At 49.2% G+C, this 12,636-nt stretch overlaps 1 protein-coding gene across 1 annotated transcript; it reads right to left on the reverse strand.

The window, feature by feature from the left end:
- Window positions 1-9,823: 9,823 nt before the first annotated feature.
- Window positions 9,824-12,139, reverse strand: LOC123121376 (probable trehalose-phosphate phosphatase 7). Its single transcript, XM_044541333.1, has 6 exons — window positions 11,580-12,139; window positions 11,390-11,461; window positions 11,186-11,275; window positions 10,985-11,038; window positions 10,784-10,885; window positions 9,824-10,549 (listed from the first exon to the last, which is right to left on the reverse strand). Exons 1-6 carry the CDS (start codon window positions 11,985-11,987, stop codon window positions 10,154-10,156), a joined length of 1,122 nt encoding a protein of 373 aa, XP_044397268.1. The 5' UTR covers window positions 11,988-12,139; the 3' UTR covers window positions 9,824-10,153.
- Window positions 12,140-12,636: the final 497 nt, after the last annotated feature.

Genomic DNA, 12,636 nt, shown 5'->3' on the forward strand with positions numbered 1-12,636 from the left:
GCTCTCACTCAAATCAATATCTCTCAAAATTGATTTTGAGTGATTCAAGATCCAAATATCAATTCAACGTCATAGAATCATCATCTCATGACGAGGATTTCAATTGGTAGGCCAACTTGCCGATCACATCTCTATGTGACTCTTGTTCATCTTTCGATGTGTGTGTTCCGAGCTCAGGACGATCCTGCCATGAACGTCAAGACAACCAAGTGATCTTGCTGCGAGGTCTGACCTCACCCGCCTTACATTTCTCCAATCGTTCGTACCCATGCATCCATGGCGCACCCCGAAAGGATAGATGTTGTGACGGTCCTGCACTTGGGAGAACACTAACTACTTGATATTTGAAGTGAGAGATCACCCTAGTAAAAGCGACTACCGCGCAATCAAGAAGGGTGCATCAAGAGGGATAAACATCTCAGGCAATTCATAATAGCATGATATGGTATAGCCTCTTCTGACGGAGAAGTCAAGTATTTCTTTGTCTCCGGCATTCGCGTCGGTGTTCACCTTTGCGAAGATTGCCACCACCTTATCGATGCACCAGATAATATCACTATCTCCATAGCAGATAAAATAAATGCATTACTTAAGGTTGACACGCAGGTCATTAAAGTGCAATCATATGGCTCCAGCTATCATGCTGAATCATGACACGCGGGTCATGTTAATTACATTATATAGTCATCTCATACACAATCAAATTGAATATGAGCATTGCTATACCACATCACATGCACATCCTGCAAAACCAAGTTAGACGCCTCTAATCGGTTTATGCAAAATTTTATTTTACGTGGCTTCTAAGGTTTTGACTTAAACCGCAGCTACCAACGTTTTATCATCAAGTATGATTATTCAAGTTGCTAGATTAACATCTCGGGGTGTATGAAACACGAGATAATTAAATCTCGAGCCCCATACTAAACTTCGTCATACGCATGACCCCCGTGCAGATCATATCTGCAATGCCCTTTCATCTGCGAATTTCATATTTCTTTTGACTATGGTAGAACCCAAAGAACTGATAGCACTTCCATGATCAATCAGGATCACGGATTGCCAGAACTTTGTCAAATTCCACCATGCTTTCTCGAGATTGAGCAAACGCAAACTCTAGGGAAGCAACAAGAACGTCGGGTAACAGATTTCATCTGTCACCCGCATAAATAATTTTCAGCAATAGATCTCATCTACTCCAAAATTATATTATGCAATACCCATACATCTCCATGTATTCTAGATCGTAACCTGCATCTACGCATAGCACGGCTCTTGATGCCACTGTAGGGGAACGCGACAGAAAACGAAAATTTTCGGTATAGCGAGCACGTCCAGGACCACTATGGAGACTGCATACAAGGTTTGATCTGATCCGTACCGACTCGATGCGCAGCAGAAGAAGAGTCGGTGTAGATCGTCGGTGCAGATCCCCGCAGCTAGGATTTACAACCTCCCAACCGCGAGGATGTACTCCCTCTCCGGACAGCCCTTCGGGAGGCGGTCGGACAGTCCCCCGGACAATGTCGCGGACAGCCGTTCGGGAGGACCCTCGAAACTCGGACGGAGACTCGGACAGCCCTTCGGGAGGACACTCGAACAGCCCCTTGGGCAAAAGATCGAAACTACAATCTCTCTACGGGGTTGCACACATACGGTGTCAGCTATCCGGCAGGGCTTCGCCGTCCAGAACTAGTTCCTGCCGGAACCCAGACAGCCTTACGGCTCTACGAAACTCTTTTCGTGGGAGGGAGAGAAGAAGCCAGATAATGCATGGCATGTGTATGAGAGCAAGGGATGAGCTTTGGGCTGCCCACTCCTCCTCTATTTGTAGGAAAGCCAAGGGGTAGGGATGGCTCACAAAAACCCAAAATGCCCATGCAAATGTCACACATGAAGGGCATAATGGGGAGGAAGTGGAGCTCCATGGAGCCCCACACATGTGGCCGGCCAACCCACTTGGGGGGCCCCCATGAGGAGCATGCTTGGCCCCCAAGCCCTTCTAGAAGCCTTTTGGAAATATCCCAAAAGGTGACTCACCATAAAATATCCAAAAAGCACTTTCACTATTCACGACGACATTTTTCAGCGTCCGTTCGAACTGAAAATATTTATGTGGGCTTAGAACATTTCCAGTACCCACCATAATAATTTTCAACGTGTTCCGAAACAATTCCAGTTTTAGTGATTTTCATCTGCGAAACGCATCTGCAATGGCTCCGGCAGCTCCGGAACATTTCCGGTTTTTATCTCAGAAAGTTCCAAAAAGCTTCCAGAATGATTCTGGCACCCTCCAAGAATTATCAGGCATTTGCCGAAACCAATCTGACTTAATGGTATATCCCGAAACAACTTTTCGGTACCACCGAAACTTATCCGATGACCTCTCTCTGCGGTATGATTTCGCTGTCCGAAACCTTTCCGGTGTCCGAAACTTTTTCGGTGATTTTCTCTCATACTCCCTGTCTAGTATTCAGCAGATAGATGACCCTTACGCGTGTGACCCTATAGGTTCGGTGAAATATAGACATGACCCGGAACCCCTTCCGATCAATGATCAACATCGGAGCCGTGGACACCCATATTGACCCCTATACCCACACGAATGAATATTCGAGTGAACCTCCAGTTGTAGTGAGCTATTCCTATTGCTTCACGATATGTCACAAACACCCGAGGTGAGATTTATTGCATCCCCGTGGACGAACAATTTGTCCACCATGCAAGTTACCTCGTTACTGGTTCTGTTTGACTTCTCTCTTCCGTGTTCCGGCATCCCAGTGATCAAATCACAAGGTGTCTGGCCAGACGATTATGGATACCGTAACAGCGAGAGGGCCCGAGAATATCTCTCCATCGTCGGAGGAGCAAATCCCAATCTTGAGCTATCTCGTTACTTGCCATACTTTTCCGTGAACCCGTAAGCCGCCGTAATAGCCACCCAGTTACGGATGACGTTTAACAAACCCCAAAGTTCACAAAGCAAGTACGAAGGAACTCGATACTCCCATGGTCTAAGGAATTATGCAAACATTAACTATCTCTGTGTTATTAACCATAAAATTGTGACGAAAAGAATCTCATAGCATAACATCAATTTGGGTCGATTCAACACAAGTGTTCTACCAACATCGCGCCCTCAGAATTGACAGCATAGACATGCCCATGATCAGGAAAACAGGATCATCATGCAATACATGAGCCAGTCTTAGAGGCAAGACTAGGAATACATTTTACCGTTTAGTATACCACACGTGCACATGAGTTTCCCTCCGAGCCCCGTGGATATTGCAGACTCGGAATCATTGCAGTTATAGCATGGAAGCTAAACATTCATTACAAACTTTGGAGATACAAAATAACTGTTATTACTGCCTCTAGGGCATATCTCCTACACCACAAACCGGGACTAACCCACACAAAGCGGCCGGAACCAAAGAGCACAAATTAGGGGGAACCAGAGGCTCCTTCTTGCGAATCCGGATGAACTCACAAGAGCAAAGGTAGCAAGGATCTCTTGGATCTCTCTAGCAGTCTTGCTGCATAAGCATGTAGCTGAATGGTTTGACAAAAGGTTTTCTAGAGGATGGGGGAGATGGGGTTTTATAGCAGGGACAACCCCCCTAGCTAGGTGTGAAAATGGTTTCAAACATAAGCAGGTTTGCATGGCTTCCTTGGGTGAATAAGCAGTCAACTTTGGGAGTTGTTGGAGACCTCCTCGAAAATTCGCGAAGTCTTGACAGTCTGGACACCTTCCACGAGAATGGCTATAGCTTTTGACTCACAACTCTAAATGATTTGAGGTTTTTTGCATTGGAAAGATAATTTGATGTAGCTTCTGGAGATGTACCGCTATGGCCCCATATCTCCACCACATGGATGTGGCACAACGAAACATCAGAGGTAAAAACCGACAGCATCAGCTTCACTTGAAACTTGTTTTCTCCAAACTTGTTCCTCCAGACTGGTTGCTTCAAGAGCTCATAGGTTGTTGGATTTCTTCCATGTGATACCTAAGTTCAACCAACAACAATGAGGATGGAAGCATTGTTGTGTCATCAAGGTTATAAGGTAAACTTAATTTAGCGTTCACCTTGTCACTTATTAGTTTGACACGACTTCTTGTGATTGGACCTATAATTGTTGGAGACTTGTCAATGGTTGTGGTGTCCTCATCAGCCGGGAAAACAACCAATACCCTCTACTCCTGGCTCTTGGGTCGCATGAGTCTCACATGCCGCACACAACCAGGAATTGACGAGCGTCGTTTGATACTACAATAGGGGAACACCGACCAGCTTATCGGGGGTGGGCATGGACAAGCAACACCAGTTGACGAGTTGCACCCACATCCGAAACCCATAGGCAACGACAATAGGCATGGAGCGGAGCAACATCGTCAGACAGCACGCAACAGCGGTGTAGGTGGTGTAGTGCAGGCAGGGCTTCGCCAAACGCTGCTGGAACCAATCTGAGGAGAAAACAGAGTTACAGGAGAGGTAGGACTACCGCCGGGCGTGGGAATTGTGTCTCCAGTCCCTCCCTCTCCCCACTATATATAGGAGGTAAGGCGGCCAAGGGAGGAGTCGTCCCTCCCCAAGGCACCTAGGGGGTGCCTTCCCCCCTTAGGACTCTTCCTCCCCCACCTCTCCTTGGCACACGGGCCTCTTGAGGCTGGTGCCCCTGGCCTATATAGGCCCAGGCACACCCCATACAACCCATGTGTGCCCCCGGGGCAGGTGGACCCCAGACCCCTTTCGGCACTCCCGGTACACTGCCGATAATATCCTAAACTTTTTCGGCAACCAAAGCAAGACTTCACATATATAAGTATTTACCTCCAGACCACTCCAGAGCTCCTCGCGACGTCCGGGATCTCAGCCGTGAATTCGAACAACATTCGATTACCAATGCACACATCCCAATTCTGCTCTAGCGTCATCGAATGTTAAGCGTGCGGATCCTACGGGTTCGAGAATCATGTAGACATGACCAAGACACCTCTTCGGTCAATAGCCAATAGCGGGACCTGGATGCCCATATTGGTTCCTACATATTCCACGAAGATCTTTATCGGTTGAACCACGATGTCAAGGATTCAGTTAATCCCGTATGCAATTCCCTTTGTCTAGCGATATGTTAAGATTCGGTCATCGGTATCTCCATACCTAGTTCAATCTCGTTGCCGGCAAGTCTCTTTACTCGTTCATAATTACAAGATCCCGTGACTAACTCATTAGCCACATTGCTTGCTCTTTACGATGTTGTATTACCGAGAGGGCCCAAAGATATCTCTCCGTCATACGGAGTGACAAATCCCAGTCTCGATCCATGCCAACCCAACAGACACCTTCGAAGATACCTGTAGAGCACCTTTATGATTACCCAATTACAAAGTGATGTTTGATAGCACACAAGACATTCCTCTGGTATCCGGGGGTTGCATGATCTCATGATCTTAGGAATAGATACTTGACATGAAGAAAGCTGTAGCAAAACCGAAAGTGATACGATCATATGCTAAGCTTATGGTTGGGTCTTGTCCATCACATCATTCTTTAATGATGTGATCCCGTTATCGAATGACAACTCATGTCCATGGTTAAGAAACCTTAACCATCTTTGATCAACGAGCTAGTCTGGCAGAGGCTTACTAGGGACACGGGGCAGTTTATGTATTCACACATGTATTTAACTTTCCGATCAATACAATTCCAGCATGAATAATAAACATTTATCATGAACGAGAAATATGATAATAACCATTTTATTACTGTCTCTAGGGCATATTTCCAAACATGCATACAATTCACGGTAGTCGGCAGCAACATCCCCCACCATGAGTGTTTTGATTTGATTTTTGTCAAATATTGATTACCCTATATCGTCGATTCAAAATAGAGAATTCCTTTCCTTAGTTTATTGTTTGACTTCTTTTTTTCATTCGATTCAAAAAATGGATTGGGTTCCACTATCAAGGGGTTACGAAACAAACTCATTTCTGCATGCTCATTGTATGGAGCTCCAAAGTTGCTGCCAGCAGAGTCGCCGCTCCCTGTATAGCTTGCTCACCCTCATTTTGCAAACGTGCCCAACACTGCATGAAAGAGCATGCATGGCAAATGAACTCAGCAGGGGAATGACCAAGTTTCTTGTCAACCTTGTCCTAGCATTCAGTTGAGTTCTAAAAAATATTCAACAACGATTCTCTTGTTCACTAGCAGGGCGGATCATTATTTTTTGCGTTTAGTACTGATTTCATTATCATAATCGTAAACTTCACATATGGTAGTATATTTCTTCTTTGTTTCGCGAATCTAGTTTCGTCATCAATGATTGTGGGTGGATCCCTAAGGGTGTCTTCCTCATCTAAAAGGAAAATTTGTACCCGCCTTCCCCATCTTAAGGAAAACTAGATTCATGGAGCAAAGACGAAAGACGAAAGATAGAGAGCGGCGTTTTGGCTCCCGGGCTCAGATGAGCCCGTGAGTGAATAGTAAATGCATTTACAATATCAAACAAATTCAAGAAAAAACAAAATAAATATGGTGAAAGATGCTTGAGCACGTGATGTTCGTGCAAATTTTGATGACATTTCAATATTAGAGGAGCTCGTGGCAAAAAAAATCAAGTATAAGAGAAACATTTGAAAAATAGTACTGCTCATGTCTGGATTTGTAGTGCACGCCTCGAATGTCCAAATGTCACTAAAATTTGCACGAACATCACGCACATGCGCCTTGCTTGCAATTTGTTTTTGGAATTTTTGGTATTCTTTTATATTTTTGTCGATTTTACTGTTCACCGGGCTCATCTGAGCCCGGGCTCGGAAGTGGATTATCGCGAAAGATAACTATATGAATGTTTTTTAGCAGTTCTGTAAGCGATGTTACTTCCCCACAGAAAGAATATATGCAATGTTACGTAAAGGCAAACCAGCGCACTCAAATTAACACACCATCATAGATGCATGATTTGCTATGATGAAGGGCCACCTTGATTTGATCTACCTAGCCACCTACGTATGTGTTGGCCCATCTGCATGTTCTCTCAAACTTTAGGTTAACTATCTGTGACCATGGCATGTTTATCTTGATGATAATTACTTGAAGATAAAGACTTGGTGATAACTGATAGGCCTTCGTTCGTAGGGTCTTAGACTACATCTTTAGATGGTCCCTTTTGGTGATTATACGTTTTAGACGGATAGAACGATTGGACGAGCTGGATGGATGGATTTGTATGTGCACCGCTTTCCCGCCAGTTAACTGTGAGCGCATGATCGACCTTTTCTCTTTGAAAGGGGGGGTCACCCCGGGAAGCCTCTACTGATCAACCCTAACACATGGAGGATGCATTTCTCTCCATGAACCCCCTGGAAACAAGCGACCTCCATGAGACGGGACCCGTTGCATTCGATGCAAGATAAATAGATGATGTACACCTGCATGCTCCAGCTATTTATGAATTGCCAAAGGCATTGTTTGGACGAACAGGAACCGGTCCCAATCCATTCGGATGAGCATCTATCTCTCTCTTGATCTTGGATCATTTTCCATATCCATCCAAACCTCCAAGGAAATCGCCAAACATGCCGTCCTTGTCCTCTCAAAAATCACTGCAGACATATGCATCTCTGTGTTTCGCACGGATATAAACAATGTGGCAGTCCAATTTACCATCTAAAATATCCAAGTCGGCATCGGCCACCCATGGGCCAACCAAAACCCATCCAAATTCACCCACTACGCCATCATCTTTCCAAACGGGCCGAAAAGGAATTGCAGCCATTCTAGGGTCGCCATCCCCAATGTGGAATCCAACTCCTCGCCGAAGAGGCGGGCACATCATCATCATCACGCGTGTTCCTTGTAGATTCCCTTTGGCTTCTCGTGGCCGCAGCGCGCAAGTGGTGGCGCCTCCCTTTCATGGGGCTGGGCGCAGGTGCATGCACAGATATTATCCTCAAATGGTAAAAAAAAAAAAGAGAAACAGGAAGCATGTATGTATCGATCGACATGCATTGTATATTATCCTGGAGTAGATTCCACCACTCGCCTGCTTTGCTACCATCTCCTTTTCTTTCTGGTGTGGGGCTGGCCAATGGTGGTGCGAGATTGGATCGCCTCGCCATCAGGCGAAATCTAGTGCGCCTTTACTACTGGCAAATATCGCCGCTGATGATTGATTGCTGCGTGTGTTGTGTATTGCTAGCCGCACTTGCTTCGTCCAGTATTGGTGGACGCATGCTTCCGATTCTTCGGAAGGATCTATCTATACTAAAAATGGTGGTAAAACGGATTAAATCATTGGTCTCCAAGAGGTGCATCCCATCGATGATTGCTTGCATGGTGGTTCGCCATTCGCCCCACCGACTGTCGATGCAGGGAGGAGCGAATCTGACAGGTTTTGGCATCCAAGACCAAGAGTACGAGGTTCAGTTCTGACATTTATTTTCCACGTTTCGATCCATCTTGGATTCTTGGTAGGTGGATCGATCCGAGGAGTCCCATCCAAATGATTCATCTGCAGCAGCAGAAGTAGCTGTGGCCAGATGAGTCGCTGGATCGATCCAAAAAAACTTAAGTGGCCTCGCTGCACCCTTCTCTGTTTGCAGGTGGGTGCAAGCATTGATTGCTTCAGCTATACTGTGTGCTAGCTACGTACTACCTCCCGCTCCATGACAAACCGTAGTACGAACTCGAGCGGCGACAAGGATCGTTCACAACATTTTTGGGCAGGGCAGCGATGGGCCTCAGCATGGTCAACATTTGTAGCTACGGTCGCAAACAAAGTTGGCGCCCACAGAGAAGGGAAACAGCCGAGGGGGTAGTACAACGATCGTTCAGAGGCACTACGCTTAACAAGCAAGGCTTGAGCCACGCACGGCCACGTCGGAGGCCGGGACAAACGACGACGTACGGTGCCGTGTCACCGCTGCGCGGCTGGGCTGTGCGTGCCATCACGTGAACCCCAGCGTTGGCCGCATGCGCGAGCAACTCTTCCTCATCAATCAAGTAAAGGGAAACCATCGGCTTCGGTTTTTGGTAGGCAAGCTGCCGAGGCGTACGTGTACCCTACCGACACCACCAGCGCACATCACATGCATGCATGCATGCATGCACCTGATCATCCTTGTATTGCATTGCTCCTGCATCTGCATGCAGTTCACGCGGGGCCGTCCGAGCTGGGTTACGGAATGTTGGATGCACTACACATAGATCTGTACGCTCGCGTTTGCTATTGGTAAGTTGCCTGAATTCGCAGCTCGCGCCGGTCGATTCTCGCGTGCAACTCCGATAAAGAGACGGGGCATCGCGCGGCGAGAGGCCGAACCGGGTGGTCACCGGTGAAAGGGAGTGGGAAGCTGGTTAGTTCAGGTGCGCGCAGGGTGGAAGGCTGGAGAAGAGCTCGGGGTTAGAGGAATGGCCAGAGGCAGCGGCACATTGGCGGATGTGGCGGCATGAGGACGGCGAGGCAGTGAGAAAGGTGCGACAGCGGCGTCGGTTGCGGGTGTGGAGGTGGCGGCGACGTCGGTGGCGAGAGCAAGAGGAAAAAGACGGCATCTCGAGAAGAAGCTGGGGAAAAGGATGAAATAAGACATATGCCAACCGTTGGATTTGAATCCAGCGGCCAGAAAAATCGAATTTATTGTATTTTTAAGACAGCTTACGAATAACATTTTATTTTGAACCGGGCTAGCTTACGAATAACATGATCTTGTAGGATTTGTAGTGTAGTATAGTTTTTAAAACGGAGGCAAAACATCGATTAATTGAAACAAATTTTGATGATGGTGTGCGCATGCACGGACAGAGAAGGCTTTGTTGTTGCTATTTACTCATGTTTCTCTTTCTTTATTCCATGGTTCCTCCCCTTGTACGTGGACAAAGGTAATTTACATGCATGCATAATCGGTAGGTACGGTATACATCCCCACAAAAAGAAGGGCGGTTAATTAGAAGACAACATGTGGCGCAACAATGCTCCACAGCCACAGGTTCGCCATAGTACGTTCCTTCTTCCCATCCACGTACGTAGCCTTTGGCTTTGTTCGGACGAGCAGGGGATTCATTAACTAGCTAAGCTACACGTAGCAGTGAAATAATTAGTCCAGCCCGCCGGCGCCGGCCGGCCGATCCTTGTCGTCCGATCAGGCGTCGGCCTGTCGCCGCAGCCTGAGGCGCGCCTTGGAGAGCTGCTTCCACTCGACGAGGCGGAGCAGGAACTCCATGACCTCGGCCGGCTCCTGCAGCGAGAAGGAGGCGCTGGTGTCCTTGGGGTGCTTGGAGACGAGGATCCCGACGCCCTGGCCCCGCCGGCGCAGCACCTTGAAGGCGTCCTCGTCGGTGCGGTCGTCGCCGATGTAGACGGGCAGCACGTTGGGGCAGTCGGCGAAGCCCAGCGACTCGAGCAGGAACTCGAGGGCCTTGCCCTTGTCCCACTTGATGGTGGGCCGCACCTCGAACACCATCCGCCCCTGCGACATGCGCAGCTTGGGGTACTCCCGCATCACGCCCTTCACCGTCTCCGCCAGCGCGCCCCAGCTCTGCAAACCACACCATCATCATTGACACCGATCAGTCACTTGTTAAGTGATTAAACCTAACTAACCTCCCCACTACTCCACTAGGGACAAAAGGGAGGTTCAATTTTATATGAGCACTAGCGGTGGTTAAGTGAATGAATACGGGTGGTGGGGAGGGATAAAGCTATAAATGGGAAGGAAAGCGGCTGCCATTCGCGGTGGCAGCGCCCATTTCCGTTCTGTTCCGTCGCCTACCTTTTCGTCGACGCATCTGAAGTGAACTGACACGCAGAACTTGTTGTTCTCCACCTTGGCCCCGGCTACGTGCTTCGTCTCCTCTATCAGCCGTTGATGCACCTGAAGAAGCACCATGCATGGGTTCGAGTTTAGAACAGTTTATTCTAACTAGATTTCTGCTGCGAATGAGTGGGCGGTTGTGAGGTTGAAGGTGCGTACCTCTTCTATCATGGGCAGGAACTCGCTTGCCGGTTGGAAGAGAACTCCTTTGGCCTGCGGGGCAAAAGGTATATGCCTTTAGTTTGCGAAGATATAGGAATATTCGTGCCCACAAAAATGGAGCTGGTGATAGATCGGGCGACCATGCTAGCGGTAGCGGCTAGCTAGATGATGGGCAAGAGGAGAGGAGAATCAATTCACCTTGGACTTTGAGGATTTGGCCGGGCCCTTGATGTCCATGCCGTGGCTGCCGGCGTAGTAGAGCTCCGCCAGCTTCACGAAATCAAACACCTGCAGAATTGAACACGCACACATCGGTTCGGTTAGCTTCGTTTCGTCAGCGGTGGTGGTGGTGGTGGTGGACGATGGCAATGGGAGTTCATTAATTGCTGGCGGGTGTAGTACCTTGTCGCGGCACCGACCGCTGACGATCGCCGTCGGGAAGTGCTTGGCCACGCTGCGCACTGCCATCCGCATCTGCTCATTCCAAGTCAGAAAATTAATAACGTGTTCGCAGGTAGTGAGCAGAGGTGCATGACAGGTACTATAAAACTACTGTAGGAAGCAGGGTGAACAGGGGAGGGGAGTGGCTCACCGTCTCGCTCATGAAGGCGGCGTCGGGGTCATCGACGATGGGGGACAGCGTGCCGTCGTAGTCCAGGAACATGACGATCTGCTTCCCCTTGGACGCGGCCACGATCTCCTCGAACTTTCCCAGGGCGGACGGGTGCCTCGCCATCCAGGCGGCGTGCTCGTCGTCGACGCCGGCGGAGAGGGCGGCGGCGGCCCTGGCGTGCGTGGGGGAGGACGCCCGCATGGACTCGACCAGGCCACTGAGCATCCCGGCGCCAAGCTCCGCCTGCGCCGCCCGCAGGCACTTGCGGCTCACGGCCATCCCGGCACGCGGCGGCGGGTAGGGGAACAGCGAACCAGGGCAGGAGCACGCCGTGGGCGCGGCCGCAGTCATGCCCACCTCCGGCACCACCACGGTCGTCTGCGCCATACCAAGCACAAGTCCAAGGAGAAGAAGAAGAAGCTTCGAGGGACAGGTCCTAGAAGCGCGCGAGAGGAGGATCCCGAACGATCGATCGAATCAAGGGATGGGGCTTTGGTTGCAAGGCAGAAAAGGAGGAGCGAGAGTGAAGAGGAAATGATTGGTGTTTTGTGTGGAGGCGGGGGGCGGGTTATTTATAGGCGGAGGGAAGCGAGGGGAAGACGCGAATCCGGCGCGGGGTGTGGGCGGCCCCGCCGATGTCTTGGACGCGTCCGCCGTCGCGCAGCCCACCGCGGTGCCAGGTGGCCGCGCGGGCACGTGCAGGGCCCGCCGTGGAGGCCGCGGGCGGACGTGTGGGGCTCGGTGCGCGACACCTTAGCCTTGTCGACGGTGAACGGCCTTTTCCCCTGTGATGTGAGGCTGTTTCTTGGTCAGATCCAGCTTTCCTTCCAGTAAGTTATAGTACTACACAAGAGTTAAAACTCGTTTCGTTTTGTTTCTGCTCAAGTCACGAAAACTAAGATGGGCAGGCTTCCAGTGGCCGAGCCCGGCTCGGCCCATCAACATATTTGTTGCATCCAATCCCATTTGGGACACAAGTAACACAACGCGCTGGACAGCGATCCAGCGCCCTGAACAATCATGCATCAATTTATTT

Source organism: Triticum aestivum, chromosome 5D (assembly GCF_018294505.1).
Source record: "Triticum aestivum cultivar Chinese Spring chromosome 5D, IWGSC CS RefSeq v2.1, whole genome shotgun sequence".
NCBI classification, from domain to species: Eukaryota; Viridiplantae; Streptophyta; class Magnoliopsida; order Poales; family Poaceae; genus Triticum; species Triticum aestivum.

Bases quoted from the DNA above. Each gene is read 5' to 3' on its own strand.
- LOC123121376 (XM_044541333.1), bottom strand. From the start codon at position 11,987: ATGGCGCAGACGACCGTGGTGGTGCCGGAGGTGGGCATGACTGCGGCC. The intron at 10,886-10,984 runs GTACGCACCTTC...GTGCTTCTTCAG, and splicing joins TCCTGCCCATGATAGAAGAG to GTGCATCAACGGCTGATAGA. The intron at 10,550-10,783 runs GTAGGCGACGGA...TGTGGTTTGCAG, and splicing joins TCAGATGCGTCGACGAAAAG to AGCTGGGGCGCGCTGGCGGA.